The 15,490-nt window shown below is 35.2% G+C and overlaps 3 protein-coding genes across 3 annotated transcripts; all 3 read right to left on the bottom strand.

Annotated features, from left to right (window-relative positions):
* Positions 1-4,662: 4,662 nt before the first annotated feature.
* Positions 4,663-5,354, bottom strand: LOC104730331 (uncharacterized). Its single transcript, XM_010449491.3, has one exon. The coding sequence runs from the start codon at positions 5,134-5,136 to the stop codon at positions 4,933-4,935; it is 204 nt and encodes a 67-aa protein (XP_010447793.1). The 5' UTR covers positions 5,137-5,354; the 3' UTR covers positions 4,663-4,932.
* A 409-nt stretch (positions 5,355-5,763) lies between these two features.
* Positions 5,764-8,639, bottom strand: LOC104730330 (origin of replication complex subunit 5-like). Its single transcript, XM_087477589.1, has 5 exons — positions 8,414-8,639; positions 7,132-7,963; positions 6,628-7,041; positions 6,137-6,458; positions 5,764-6,044 (listed from the first exon to the last, which is right to left on the bottom strand). The coding sequence occupies exons 2-5, from the start codon at positions 7,950-7,952 to the stop codon at positions 5,994-5,996; spliced, it is 1,608 nt and encodes a 535-aa protein (XP_087333715.1). The 5' UTR covers positions 7,953-7,963; positions 8,414-8,639; the 3' UTR covers positions 5,764-5,993.
* Positions 8,640-11,344: 2,705 nt separating this feature from the next.
* On the bottom strand, positions 11,345-15,140 carry LOC104730329 (protein SMAX1-LIKE 4). The gene is made up of 3 exons (XM_010449489.3): positions 13,526-15,140; positions 13,148-13,376; positions 11,345-13,053 (listed from the first exon to the last, which is right to left on the bottom strand). The coding sequence occupies exons 1-3, from the start codon at positions 14,851-14,853 to the stop codon at positions 11,485-11,487; spliced, it is 3,126 nt and encodes a 1,041-aa protein (XP_010447791.2). The 5' UTR covers positions 14,854-15,140; the 3' UTR covers positions 11,345-11,484.
* Between the last annotated feature and the right edge of the window lie 350 nt (positions 15,141-15,490).

Raw genomic sequence — 15,490 nt, 5'->3', positions numbered from 1 at the left:
TCTAAAGATCTTTAAACACAATATTAGAAATTTACTTTCCACAGATTTTATTGATAAACCATAACGTTCAATAAAAATTAGGACCATGCTAGAGCACAGATTGAATTTTGTTTTTATATTATAATTTTAAGACTTACAAACTCAAGCACGAGTTAAATTTTTATATACTCTAGCACGGAAACTGCTGGACACACTCTAGTACGGATTAATAATTTTATATACTCTAACACGGGCTAAAATTAACAATATAAGACTTACATAATACATTTACATTTCATGAATAATATTTACAATAAAAATTATTTACATGAGTTGCATCCAAATAATATTATATACAATTACATATATAATATTTTAAAAATAATAAAATGTATTTCAACTCGTGCTGTAGCACGGGTCCAAATTTAGTATGACATTTAATACGGATACCAAGATAAAATTCTAAGTTGGAACCCGATCAGCCGGTATATATACCAATTGAATTGTTGTTCACATTTCCTTTTTTTTTTTCTTCTTTTTCACATTTCCTTATTTGACTAGAACATTTGAGAATATTCATGAGTCTGTGGTGACTGATGAACGTAAATGTATGTGATCAAACTGGATCCTAGGCCCAATAACCTCGTTACGCATCGTTGTTATATATTCTATCCGTTTTTGTTTCTTCGAATTCCTGTATCCATTTGTTTTTTGAAAAGAAAAAAAAAATCCCCAAACCTACAAATTAATTACCATACTCAACTTAGTTTGGTTAGTTTAGTTACGTTTACTTTGGTATGAGAGAAAACTTACATAAAGTGATAAAACCTACTTTTCATTTGGTTTATATATGTTTAGTTAGGTTTGATTTTACGCTCAATCACACTCGAACGGCAAGAAAAAGAAAAAAATCGATCCGAGAAAACTAACGTTTATAGATAATTCACGTAAAACTATCATGTGTGTGTATATATGCATCAATGCATGTCATTCCATCATTTAACATAACGCTATTACACCATAGTTTTTTTTTAAATAGTTTTGCATAACATTTTATCATTCTCGTCTACAGATTTTTAATTGATTATTGTGCTTGTGCAATATAGCAAGAATGACAAGCCCAATGCCCAACGCATTTATTTTTATTTTGATAAAAGAAACACTTCGTAGCTAAACTAGCACCAAGTAGTTAAATTGTCTATAAATTGTTCCAAAAAAAACAAAAAATGTACAACTTCAATCGTTGTAATCATATGGACCGTCAAAATATGAATTTCCTCGTCTGAATCGATCGAAAGATCTGAAGTGATCGTGATTGGTGATTGTGATTTGTGAAAGGTAATTATGATTTGTGAGTGCTAATTGTACCTGAAATTAAAGTTAAAGACTTCCATAATTGAAAACTAAATAAATTTACGGCCACATTGAGAAGAAAGAGAGATAGGGACACTGTGTAAGTTTGCCTTTTCGGGCACAGAACAGACATGTAGAGTCCAGCGACAATAATTTGAGGTTTGATATCCAAAAACCTTATCTTCTCCCAACACAATCAATCAAATTTTGATGATATGGTTCAAACAAATGTCCAACATTTAATCAAAATATGTCCTCTCACAAAATCAAACTAAACCTGGAAATCAAAATTGTTTATTAGCCTAACGTATATATGTTCCATCCTATGAGCATACATATACAACCCTATATTCTTTTATCATTGAACCCTTTACGATCTCTTCATTTTAGGCCTCGTGAAACTCAGTGCGTACTAGATAAAATAGTTCATTACACATATGCATTCGAGATCTTTTACCTTTTCGATAATTAAAGTAATTGTATATCGATATAGTTAACAGTTTTTTATTTATTTATTATTATTAAGACCGAGGTGCCGAATGTAGTACTGAATTATGAACAATACTTGGGTTCACCCCTAGGGGTGAACCTCTCTATTCACCCCCTTATAAAATAAGGAAATAAAATCTGTATACATTATTATAAAATTTAAACCATTCTTTAATAAACTCAAACCGACATATATAAAATCTAAACCCTAACCATCTCATTTGTGAACTCAAACCAACATATACTTTCATTCTAATTGTGAAATTTAAACTCTAAAATCTCATTTGTGAACCCAAACCGACATATAATTTCGTTCTACTTTTAAAATCTAAACTCTAACCATCTCATTTGTGAACCCAAACCGACATATAATTTCGTTCTACTTTTAAAATCTAAACCCTAACCATCTCATTTGTGAACCCAAACCGACATATACTTTCGTTCTAATTGTAAAATCTAAACCCTAACCACCTTATTTCTAAACCCAAACCCAAACCGACATATATATTGTAAAATCTAAACCCTACCATTTCGTTTGTAAATCCAAATCAACATATAATTTTATTCTAATTTTTAAAATCTAAACCAAGCCAATATTTAACTTTCCTTAATTAAAAGTATACAGAATATGTTTCCTTAATTTGGTTTGCTTTTTAATTTAATTTTGATTTATTTTTTTAATAAAATATTAGATAGAAGATTATGATTGGTTGAGAGAAGAAGGGGTGAATGGAGAGGTTCACCTCTAGGGGTGAACCTAAGTATTTATCCTGAATTATCTAACCTATACGTATGACATTGAATAATAAAAAACCACCGTGTGGGAAAATTGTATTATTGTTGTGACATGATATTGTTTTTTAATCGGAAATGAAATATGATAAGATGTGGAAATTGTACGTCTAGAATCTAAAGGAACAGATAGGGAAAGATTGAGGTAGAGTGTTTTTGGGCTTATCTACCAGAAAAAAATAAAAAAGAAAAGATGACAAGTGACGGTCCAACACCTGTTCTTGCCTTTGTCCCTTTTATCATGTACATGCGATTCCAGTTATTATTATTTATTTATTTTTATTTTTCTAGTTTGATTCATTTGTACGACTTATTCCAATCTGTTTTTCTTTAGAAAAAATATTATAAGATATCTGTGATCTTACCTAAATCATCAAATACGGAAAGTTTCTATATGAGAATTAAGACGTTGAAATGTATCGGTCGTTCTGGATATGTATCAAAAAGTGTAATATACTACATTTATATAAAGTTAGGTTTTGACTATTGTAGATTTGTAGTAATCCACTAAATTGATAGACCAAAATAAAATAAAATAATAAGAGTTGAAACAATATGAAGAATTGAAGAAGAATTCACAATGGTATCAACTAGGAAAAAAATGATATAATGAGCCTGTTCGTTTCGTCGCCGCAAGTACCTGCGGCTGCGGCAGCCGCATGTGTTGTTGTTCGTTTGGTTGCTGCAGGTGCTTGCGGCAAAACGCTGCAACGAACGTTGATTCTAATTTTGGACGTCGATTAGTTGCGGCGATCAAAAAAGTTGCGTTTGCCGCAGTCGCTGCCGCTGCCACAGCCTCCTGTGTCAGACAAACGAACACGCTCAATATATATTAGAGATAGACTTCGATGGATTCATTTACAGATTTAATATATATAGGTGACATCGAACTATTGTCCCATAATATCGAAACCATCCTTACATGCTGCTATTATTCATGACAGTCGTCTTACGACTTTCGTTCTTACCATCAATATCATTTACGTATTCTTGTCTATATTGTTTTGCATTCTACGAACTTATTCATATCATTTAAAAAGTAACACAGTGAATCACCACGGCACCATAAGTATTCTTAAAATATGTATACGAGAACTTTTTTTACTTGTTACAAGAAAATGACAAAAAAAAGTAAACGTGATAAGTTAAAACTTAAAAACGGCCAGCTGACGACAAAGAAGCATGTTATCTAAACCAGCATCTTTGTACAATTTCTTTACAAAGAGACGTTGTGCGGTGTAGAATGGTCCAACCTAGTTTTAAAGTACATAGAACCGAAGAAAAATACAAGAAAAAGTTGTTTTTCAAGATTCATAACGATCTGGTTTTGCCATACAATATTCAACAAAACTTAAGAGATCGAACTTAAGAGATTAGAATAATCTCAAAACAAGGACTTCTTTTGATGGCTCTGAAAAACCTAAACTAAAATGGAATCAAAGTAAAAGATACTCGAATATGCAAACGGAGCCGACGAATTAATTTAGTAAGAAGATTCATTGATATACCTTTTGTTGACACACAAATATATACTCTCTAAATAAGTGAACGTGAGCGAAACATAAATTCTAATTATTTGGACCACTGACATTTTTTTTGGTCCACTTCATATCTGTCCAGCTAAGACGTACAGCACAACTTTGGCCTCATTCATATACAGGAACGCCCTTATCAATCACTCAACTAGATAACATATTTCAGCAGTTATCTAATATATATTTCCTGTTGAATCTTGCGGTAAAAAAGTTTAACTTTCGTATCGTAATACACGGTATAATTAACTTATAATCATAGAATTCTCGAATATCATATTACGTTCATTCGTCTACGCATTTTATATTAACTTCAATCATAGTAAGTTTTCTTTTTAATTAACCCAACCATTGTGCTCAATTCACCCATCAAAAAGATCATGGTGTTAAACCTATATAAAGACTAAAGTCATGGGAGGCTTGATTATATAAATCGTTATTACGGTTCATTTTCTTTTTTAATCTCCAACATATACAAAGAGAGAGTTGGCTAGGAGTTATTGAAAACATGTCCACATTAGAATAACCATCTTTTATCAACCAACAAATCATTTACAATGAACAAAACAAAGTAAACAACTCAATGAAATTAACCAATGTCCACCACCACGATGGGGCGTTTGATTTAGCAAAATCACAAATCTCAGGGGAAAATCAGCAAAAAAACACTCAACATTGAGAGGACCAAACAAATAAATAAAATAGATAATACAATTTCAATGACCCCTCTGTGTGTTTCTTTCTTCATTTTTTCGCCTCTCTCTCTCAAGCTGTATATGTGTTTTGTTCAATAATACAAGACGAGATGACGGTCGCAGGAAGAACAAGAGTACTTGCGTTTGACCTTGAAACAGAGTGGCAAGAAACAGAACAACCACTTTGTCTCTATATCCACCGCCGATACTTTTCCACCGCAGTATGGACACGTCCCCGGTGCTTGTTGCCTACCAAGCTCCGTCTTCTCTTCATGATACACAAATTCCAAACACATTTTTTTTTGCTTCTTTCGTTGTTTACTTCAAATCTTAGACGCTCCTTTATGTCTTATCTTTATAATGTTTCTAGCTACGTTAGCTGAGAAAAATCTAGAAGTGTGGAGAAGAAGAAGAAACGAAAAGGATTTTGTATTACCAAGAAAGGAAATAAAAACTATTTCAAGTGTACTAAGATGTGTTTTCCTCTCACAAGGACTTGGTGTAGGGTTTAGCAATACAACGACAATGAATATTTATAGACGATGGAAAGGGTGATGGCGTGGCATACTCTCCAACGATACATATATTAATATATCTTTTTCAATTTTTTTTTTTAGAGAAAAAGATCTTAGATAGAATCTTTAGAAACCAAGTCTATACGGTGTAGAAACCAAGTTTATAAAGTGTAGAAACTATCTGTGGATGATAGATACATATGTGACCGGTTTCACGATACATAAACCATATAGTTCCAAACCTAAACTAGGAATAGAAGAAACTCTAGGTCGACAAGAAGATGGGAACAAAACCTCAGTCGTTTTAGTGTTTCACTTTCTTAACAGAGAAGTTAATCTATATCTTAGGTTTCATAAGAGTTAAAACTAAAACAGATTCAAGACTAGTCTCATCTCATAACATCAGAATTTAAACAAGTCGATATGGATTCCGAAATCAATTGTTGTAGAAACTATAGTAAAAATGGTTACATAACTTACATCAAAAAAGAAATATCAGTCACATACATTTACAGACCACGTTGTTAACTTGGAAATTGCTTCTCAATACGATAAAGTTTCCGAGACATCTAAAAATAATTGCTAAATTCTACAATACAAGAGCTCTATGGAGAGTGTACCATTAGCTTCACATATCATTATCTTCTGTACAAGTACTTGGCTAGTGGAAAGCTGAGACTTCTCGCAGCCTGTAAACCATATTAGAGGAAACACATCAGCATGGTTTTTGTATTACCCCCTGTTATATGACTCAATAATTGGAAAAAAAGTGTTTTGTTACCTTCAGAGCCAGATCTTCAAAGACCATAGAGCGGTACCTAATAGAACCTTCTAATGGGCAGCTTCCGCTTTTGATCAAAAAGTTAGCATCACAAAGACTTGACACTTGCAGCAGAATATCAGACATCAGGTTGTTATTTTCTTTGTCGTAACCCGTTGGGTCTTCGTCTTCTTCTTCTTCCTCTTCGCCAAATGATGAATCTCCCACAGTGGCAATACACTGGAATATCGCCAATAGTCTTTCCAGTGGAAAGCTCCCAGGCCCTTTCATGACTGCTTCCTGCTCTGCCATTTCCTTTTTTTCCATAGATTTCTCAGAGGCCCTGAGGAGGAGGAACCATTGTGAAGAAAGTATCAGATTTCTTAATACAAATGCATCACAGGAACACACACCACCATTGCTAGACTTGTTATTAAACTCAGAGAATCAAATCATTTTTCTATTAAGCTATATGGCAAAAGAGAAATTAGACACTGTTTTTGACAACTTACTTCCGCTTTCTTTTACGATTATCCATGCCCCCAGTGGAGTCAAACATCGATGCGTCTAGCGTTGCTGGATTTCTTGAAGCGAGAAACGCCGCAATAAGAAGAAACTTTGCTGAAGTAGACATATGGAAGTCCAATGTTTCAAGTTCTTCACGGTTTTCAGAACTGTAGCTGGCTTTCTGCCTTCTCTCGCCTCTGGTGTCACCATCATGAGGGTGACTCGAGACCCTGAACATCTCATTTAAACAGAGAGCAATAAGCGGTTTAAGGTGGCTATACAGCCTTCTCTTCATATCTTCATTGGGTGAAATTCCTAAATCATCAAGTGGTTCACAATACTTTCTGAACAATGATGAGAAGGTAGTAGACAGTTCCTCAACTCTCCTGGTGACCCTACAGAATGGTTTCAACACAACACTGTTTGAAACCAAAAAATACATCAGTAAACAATATAAGTAAAGGATAGAGAAAGCTAAGTAGGGAGGCAAGGTTGCACTATCGCCTTACTCGAGGAATGCAGAGTACAATTTCCGGTTAGCTTGATTTCTCAAGAAAATTTGACGAAGATCCTCCTCAGAGTACTCAGGAAAATAAAGAGGTAGAGGGTCTGTGTATCCCATGTTTGAGTAATACACATCTGGTGGCAATCCGCTGATAAGTATTATACCAAGTTGAGGCATTTTCAAAACATTATACAAACTGAAAAGAAACTGCAGAATCATAGAGCCTTTATCCCAGTCTCTGATAAGATCCACATTATCAAATATTAAGTACACCATCTTCCCCATGGGTTTCCCATTCGAATTATCTGGTCTTGAAGTTCCAGAACCAGACTCAAGAGACTCTATCACATTACCAAGGGCTTCACGAAGCAAGTTGACAAAATCAGATGGCTTGTCACAACGTTTAGCACTAGAATACCCATTTGAAGAACACTTCCTATGAAGCAACAACTGATTCAGAATCGACTCAAACAAGATACGAGGACTGTAACATGTACGACAGCTTGAATAAACAAAAGGGCGACTGAGATGCCTGAGAACCTGAAGAACAACACTGGTTTTTCCAGTAGAAGCACTTCCATAGATCATTACTGGAAGAGTAGGGCAATCCAACGGACCCATAAGACGAATAAGGTCTAAAATCTGAGAGCGTCTGCCAGGGAAGTTAGATAGAACTGCATCCACCGTGATTGATTCATCCCCAAAAGTAAGATCATCAACGGTTGGTGGGAGGAGGGATTCATTAGGTTCTGGATTCTCAACAGTTACAGAAGATGACGACCTGGTGCTTCTTCGAGTGGCTTTCGAACTCTCCTCTCTCGTCATGTTTTTAAAACCTGTGTCCAAAAAGTTAGAACGAAACTAAACATTGGTAGGTGATACACTAAGAACAGTTACACAAATGTGAGTGATACCATCTCAATGTGATACAATTAAGCATCAAAAAAATGTGAGTGATACCATCTCAATGTGATACAAAATGATAATTCAAACTCATTCAAGCTCCAAGACTACATACAAGAATCAAGTTCAGAATTGAAATTGAAAACCCAATTACATTATATGGCTATATCAAATCAACTTCATAGCATAGCAAAAAAAATGCATAATGATCTCACTTCAACCAATTCTGTAAAAGATAAACCAAAGCATAATAAACATTATAAATACCCAATTCTGGATTGCAAACCCTAAAGTACGAACCTTTCTCTCAATATAACAAAGAATAGGAGCAGAAGAGGAGGATAAGAACAAGTGAGGACATAAATGGATAATGTGATACTAACCAGCGATGTAAAAAGACGAACTTTGGTTGGATTCTTTTAATAGAAACCCCGAAACTGGTGAACCCAAAAAGCTCTTTCTCAAACTGGTGAACCCCGAGAGAGAGTGTGGAGACCGTTGCTTCGTAATAATTAGGTCAGAAGAGATACACAGCAAAATCAACGACCCAAGGAGAGAGAGCAAGATGGGAGATACACAGTTCGATTACCCGACATCGTTTAACGGATCAAGATACAAGTCAAAAACGACACCGTTTAGCGATGTAAGTTCCGATCTAAAACGACACCGTTTAGCGATGTAAGTTCCGATCTTAAACGACATCGCGCGATTTAAGTTCCAATCTTAAACGACACCGTTTAGCGATGTAAGTTCCAATCTAAAACGACACCGTTTGACCTTAGTAATTATTTTTAACTTGGGAGACATAAATTCTTCAAGAGAATGAATATAGAATAAGATATATAAATTAATGACTATCAAACATACAATCATAAAACTTGCAAAACATAAATTTTACGCAAAGATAGTCAACAGAGCAAAAAATTTTCATCTGGTAAGAAATTACCAACCACATTCTTTCCTCTTTATTTCTTTTAATGAAAACGCAACACAATATACTTCTTTGAGCCATATATTGCTGCTAATCTTCTTTGAGTTGGGTCCTTTGAGATAACAACTTAAATTCATAGTAAACATATGTTTATGTCAAACTTGTTTTTACTTGCATGGAACAAAGTAACAGTAGCATGAGAAAATGTTGATAGTAACGAGACTCATTGCATTTTTCCTGGTCAATGCGTAAGTTTATTCACAACATCAAACTGAATAGCTCAATTACCTTCTGATCTTGTGATGTGTATTCGAACAAATTAATGTGGGTCTAATAAACAAGAACAAGTGTATTAATAGCTCCTTGATGTATATATACTCGCGTTGTTCATGACATGAAAGTAGCAAAAAAAAACAAACAAGAAGACACTAATTACATTCGAGGAATGGAGAGGCAAAACGATACCTCATTTTTGCCTGAACTTAAAATGACTTGAACTATCTTCTTAGCAATGTATGTGGTGGTGTCACATCAATTCTGGCAAAAATAACGAAGAGTATAATTTACAGAAATTGTAGACAATATATTTCCATTTACTGAGTATGATTTACGAAATACGGTTTTGATAAATTTCATTTATAAGATAAAAGTTTTATTATAATAAAAAGAAAGTGGGATTCGGTTTAGAGATAGGAAAAAGTATATAGTTTGAACAGTTCAATTATAATATAACTCGTAGTAGTGTCGTAGGACAATAGAGAGCTTTTTTCTAAACTATAATATCTTCAACTTCTTTACATTGTATAATGACATTATATAAAAGAGTCCACTAATTGGGATACACATATTTTGTTATTTGTAAAGAATTTTAAAAACGGGAGAAAGTTGCCATTTCCGCCGTCTGATACCAATATTGTCACTTAAGTATTATAACACCTTTTGGTCAAAATAATTTAAATGAAACTTTTGAGTTTCTTCAATTAACAATAAGATTAGATACACAAAAAGTTGGGGTTGGGTTGTAGTGGACAGGAATATGTGCCTCCATGTTTAATGAAAATTGAAACCTAGTAACTTTTATAAAAATGATATAAGTCCATTATTTCATTTTTATAATATCTATAGTCACACTAATTCTCAAACTAAATTCTCGATGATCATATATATTTCTGTAGAGTTAAACAGTATTAATCTCAACCAAATTAATAGTTTGTACAGTATTTAACTATATTTTATTCATTAATATATATGATCAATCTATATCACTGAATTCACTAAAAAGTTCAAATACTTCACATGCTGATACTACAACACTACACAGTCTACACTAGTCTCTGTTTTTTTACGGTACAACACTACAATAGTCCTTTTTTTTTATTGTTGCCCCACTACAATCTTACCAGTTACCACATAGATAGATGTAAAGGGAGTGCTCATGTCTGAAGCTGTGATAGTGCAACGCATGAAAGGTCTACAAGCCCTATAAAACTAAAACTAATTTTAATTAGTTGAAATGCTAATCATTGATATGACAATTGGTTTGCCTAACACATAAATACTTAATAATGATTTTATAGGCATATATTATCCATTAGTATATGCCAGTAACAATTAGTATTGGAGGATTACATGGGCATGCAAATGCAAAGGTGTCTTAGTGTCATAATTACTAGATATATGTAGACATACGAATATTGGGCCAACACTGTCTTGAGCCACTCTTTGGCATAATGACCTTTCCACTACAAAATGACAAATGATATATTTAGTTCACATGATCAAAAGCTTATTAATCCGTTCAAATAACTTTAAATGTAATTTTTTACTCAAAATAATCAGTTGAATTGCTATTAAAGATTTGTTTTTCTTGTTACATTATCTAAATGTGACAAAATATTGTAGACCAAAAATCAGAAAGAAAAAAGAAGAAGAAGAAGTTCGTAAAACATGTAATAACCAGTCTAAAAATTGATCTATAACATCGATCATGACAGTAATCACTGAAGTAACACCATTCATTTTCTAATACTACAAAGATTACCGTTGAAGCTAATGCAACCATATGATAAGAAACTATGTTTTGGGGAAAGATCATAGTTCTAATACTAATCAGTCTAATCTCTGATTTAAAAGTCTGCATCAAACTAAAGAAGATAATCTAAAGAAGAAAAGAATATTGTTGCTCAAATCTAATATACACCAAACGATGTACATTAGATCGAAGATTTATAAGAATTTATGTAAAACTAATAAATCTATACCAAAAGATAATGGAATGAAAAGGTGATAACACTATTCCTAAAAAAAGCAATACAAAAAGCACATTCTATCATGAAGCGAGGCAACTTATGTTTACACAAAGAACAATGCGGTCAAGTTCCACTTTTCTTGGGTCATAATTAATTTCTTCTTTTCTCTTCTTCAAAAGCAAAAATATAATAATAACAAAACAAGTGATTTATATATATGATTCTAATAGAAATTCAAAAAAAAAAAAAAAAAAGAGAAATAAAAAAGCCGAAGCTAATCAACAAAGGAAACTTGGATTCTCTTGGGTAGACAAGTACCCATGAATCCATCTTCTTCCTCCTCGTATACCTCCTCCCCTTGGTCAATCATATCTATACCCCCCAAACATAGGTTAATTACACTTATGCCCTCTTTCCCGCCGTTTTTGACCGTTACTAAACCCGTTTGAAAAACCTCTTTCACCCATTCCTCAAACAAACCGTTTGCAAAAAACCCACACCCTTTGTAAAACCTCTCTATCAGCTCCGCATCGACTGTAAACCCGAACCTCTCTTCTCGTTGCCCTAGGATCTCCTCGCACGAATCTTTGATCTTTGTCACAAAGAACTTAGTTATATCTTCGTTTGACAAAACTGTGAAATCAAACCGGTTTTGGATCGAGTCTAGAAAACGTTCTTCAAACTCGCTTGAGATTTGAGTGGCCGGTTTAGCTTCTTCTTCTTCTTCTTCTTCTTCTTCTTCTTCTTCATCTGCGTCAACTCTTAAGTTGAGGTCTAGAGCATTGGATTCGAACTTCAACTGTCTTGAGAACTCTTTCTTCATGTTGCTTATATCGCAAGCAACATTGCTTTCCTCATCCTCTTCTTCGATTCTCGGATTCTTCTTCTTCTTAATCACCGTCGGTGCAGCATCAGATTCAGGTTTCCTCTTGTGATTGACCAAACCTGAACTCGATTTGTTACACTTCAACACCATTGGTATGACAAAATGTTTATTCTCTACATATTCATCATCTTCTCTTGTCAAAAGAAAGATGAGTTGACTCTTCTTTCCATGAAACCCATCCAAATCTGAAGACCTTCCAGCCTCAAATCGATCTACGAGGAGCTTCATGAATTGAGCATCGGCTAAATCAACTCGTTCTATCAAAACAAGAACCTTTCCCCCCTCCTTTAAAGCGTTCTCGAGCTCCCCACACGCTTCACTTGCCTTGGATGTTCTCAAATTGATCTTCAGCATATTTTCGAGTGAACCGAAGAGAGAAGTTGTCATTGTGATAGCCAATCTTCTTTTAGCAGTCACGTCGTTCCCCGAAACTAGGATCCAAGTATCTCTCCTCTTACTCCTCTTAACAGATTCTTCCATGGCTTCAACGATTGATGGAAGAACTTCCTTTTGCCATGGAATGTTCTCATGAAGCTTTTCGGATAATTTACTCATTCTGATCGCTTTCTCTGGTTCTTCTTCATCCGAGTTCTCTGAATCAGATGGAAATGGAGAATGACCAAGTGCAAGAGTGATCTTGGTTTCTACACCTTCACCATTGTTAGTACTCTTAAATCCATCCAAACTTAATTCATCGTTTCTCTTTAGACCTTCTTGATGGTTACTTCCGAAACTAAACTCAATAGTACATGAGTTCTGTCGTCTGAATTTAGCAACTGAACTAGATGCACGTGAGTTTTGCTTCAGACCTGAGTCCACAAAAGAACCTTGTAAAACAGAGCGGCTCTGTTCCGCCTTCCAACCGTAGCCTTGAGTATTCATACCGGGTTTCTTGTGGTGAAGAGTTTGACAAAACCGGTTCCATTTCTTCCTTAGTCCATTCAATTCATCCTGAAACTTTAACCCACAAAAAGAACAAACGGTTTAAGTAACCGCAGAAACATTGATAACAAAACAAAGACCATTCATTTATCAAATTAAAAAAATGTACCTTTTGGTTAATGTTGTTGCTGTCTCCGTGAGGTTGCAGCCAAGGCGGTAAAATTTTATGCTGAGCTGATATAAAAGCTTTTGCTTCTTTTTCATAGTTAAAAGCACATTCTCCGCAGAAGTTGAGTTTATCTTCTTCCTCTTCTTCTCGTGTTGCTTCTTCTTCTTCTTCCTTAACTCTAAATGGCTTCATCTCCATCACTTGAGACGCCATCTCAGAACTGTGACCACTGAAACATTACGTAAAAGACAAAAAAAAACATTAAGAAACTTAGTATTTATGACGAGTACTTAAGTTTGTGACTAATGTTTTTTCTTTCTTTAAAAAAAACAAATGTGATTAATGAATTGAAAATAATTAAAAGAAGAGGAGACAAACCTGGAAGCATGGAGGGTTAGTGACAGTCCTCCTGAAGGAATAGAAACAGCTTGAAGAGCCCATTGAACATCAAGTGGAGGTTGCTTCATTTGACATCTCATGTATGTTTGGTAAGAAGCTGTCCCCAAAAGCCAAACTTTGGCTCCTGAGTTGCTATAATCATAAACCAATCTCCCTATCTCTTCCACTAGATGATCAGCCGCGCTGTAATTCGAAGAAGTTGTGCTGTTACCGCCGCTCCATACAGCCCAATCCAGATCTCCAAGACAAACAATGACACCTTTACCACCCCAAGATGTGAAAGAATCAATTTTTCTCTTCAGTTCCCTAACTTGTCCCTCTATATCCTCCTTCTTCATGAAATTCAAACCAACTTGAGAAAACTGAAACTTGATGAAATGGGTTTGTTTCAAGTCATCTGGAACTTCTCCTCTCTCGATTCTTCCCATGAGTTTTGCAACCACTCCTTCTGTAAGAGACACAGAGTCTCCAACTATGACAGTGTTCCTCTTCTTGTTGTTCTTCTTTCCTAGAAGCACTTCGATGACCGGGTTTGCGTCTTCTCTTACAGGAAAAGCTTGATCTGGAGTAAAGGTCTTTCCTTTAGGGAAATGGAAGAAAGGGTTTTGCTCAAAGGAGTGATGATGATTGGACAAATGCGCATGCCAGATTTTGCTAGGGTTAGGGCTTAAAGTCCCTCCTCCTTGATTGTTTTCACTAGAAGAAGGAGAGCAAGGAGAAGAGAAGACACCAACAGAGGAAGAAGAGCCGTAGAAAACAGGGGAAACAACAGAGGAGTCATCCTCTATGTTACTCTTCACGGAAACACTAGACAAACCAGCTTCTCTCATCACTCTACTCACACTAGGATCATCAAGAATCGACACAACGAGCTGCTCGAGCTCGACTTTAACCGCCAAGAACGGCTGGTTCTGCTGGCTCTGCTGCTGCTCCACACACCCTCTCCGCTGATGCGCCTGTGCTCTCTTCAGAGCCGCGACGAGTGCGTTGGAGAGCGAAGGCTGGGTCTGAAACAGAGGGTTGGGGTTCGTGGGAAGCCTGTTGAGAGCAACGTTGAAACAGAGCTCGAGAGCTCGACAATGGAGAGAAGGGTGAGCCATTTGGCGACCGAGGGCTGTGAAAGGATTTGACTTGAGACATGCCCTTCGGAAAAGATTGGATCTTGAAGAAGTTAAAAGTGTTGAAGCGACGTGAAGAGGAGTGACCTGAGAATGGCCTCTCCTTCTTGCTAAGGTTAGAGATTGCTTCAAAACTGAAGCAGCCTCTGGTGTTAGTGTCTGGTGCACGGTATAAGCCCCTGTACGCATCACAAAACCACCCACCTTAAAACCAAAACCCCTCTGAAGAATCTATCTCTCTTTGCTATGAAATTGAAATTTAATTTTCTCTCTACCCAGGACGTGACAAAAGGTTAAGACTTTGAAGCTTCTGAAACTTAGAAAGGAAGAAAAAAGTAACAGAGGAAACAAACTTAGTTGATATAAAGATATGTTTAGTGTGAGAGAAGTATCGAAGAGATGAGGATAGAGCAAGTTATGAATTTATATTGTTGGGTTGGTTTCATACTTTCGATGTTGTTTATACTTTTTAGTATAAATTAAAAATCATTTTTTATTTTTTTAATGGTTTGTTGTTTTATAATAAATAATATTCTCCTTTTGCTTTCGTCTTTTGAATAGTAAGGCAGCTTTCTGAAGCTTTTTAGAATTTCCCACTTCCTTCAAGCTTCGTTTCCCTCCACAGGTTCATCAAGTTAAAATGTGTTTCGAACTATATTATATTTCATCTTTATACACATATACATATGATATGTATTGAGGAAGGCCGGCTTAATAATAGCCTATGTTGCATGGAAACGAAAACGGATACGCAGAAACGAAACGTTTCGGAAACGGGACAGGTTTTTTCAAAAATTAAGTAATAGAAACGTGTAAGAAACGTATA

This window comes from Camelina sativa, chromosome 12, assembly GCF_030686135.1.
Source record: "Camelina sativa cultivar CO46 ecotype springtype chromosome 12, ASM3068613v1".
NCBI classification, from domain to species: Eukaryota; Viridiplantae; Streptophyta; class Magnoliopsida; order Brassicales; family Brassicaceae; genus Camelina; species Camelina sativa.
Note: the sequence above shows the minus strand (reverse complement) of the source record. Positions and strands in the feature narration are given on the sequence as shown.

Coding starts and splice junctions, on each gene's coding strand:
- LOC104730331 (XM_010449491.3), bottom strand. CDS start 5,136: ATGTGTTTGGAATTTGTGTATCATGAAGAGAAGACGGAGCTTGGTAGG.
- LOC104730330 (XM_087477589.1), bottom strand. CDS start 7,952: ATGACGAGAGAGGAGAGTTCGAAAGCCACTCGAAGAAGCACCAGGTCG. Junction 6,459..6,627: donor AATCGTAAAAGAAAGCGGAA/GTAAGTTGTCAA, acceptor CCTCCTCCTCAG/GGCCTCTGAGAAATCTATGG. Junction 6,045..6,136: donor TTGAAGATCTGGCTCTGAAG/GTAACAAAACAC, acceptor TATGGTTTACAG/GCTGCGAGAAGTCTCAGCTT.
- LOC104730329 (XM_010449489.3), bottom strand. CDS start 14,853: ATGCGTACAGGGGCTTATACCGTGCACCAGACACTAACACCAGAGGCT. Junction 13,377..13,525: donor CTAACCCTCCATGCTTCCAG/GTTTGTCTCCTC, acceptor GTAATGTTTCAG/TGGTCACAGTTCTGAGATGG. Junction 13,054..13,147: donor GCAACAACATTAACCAAAAG/GTACATTTTTTT, acceptor TGTGGGTTAAAG/TTTCAGGATGAATTGAATGG.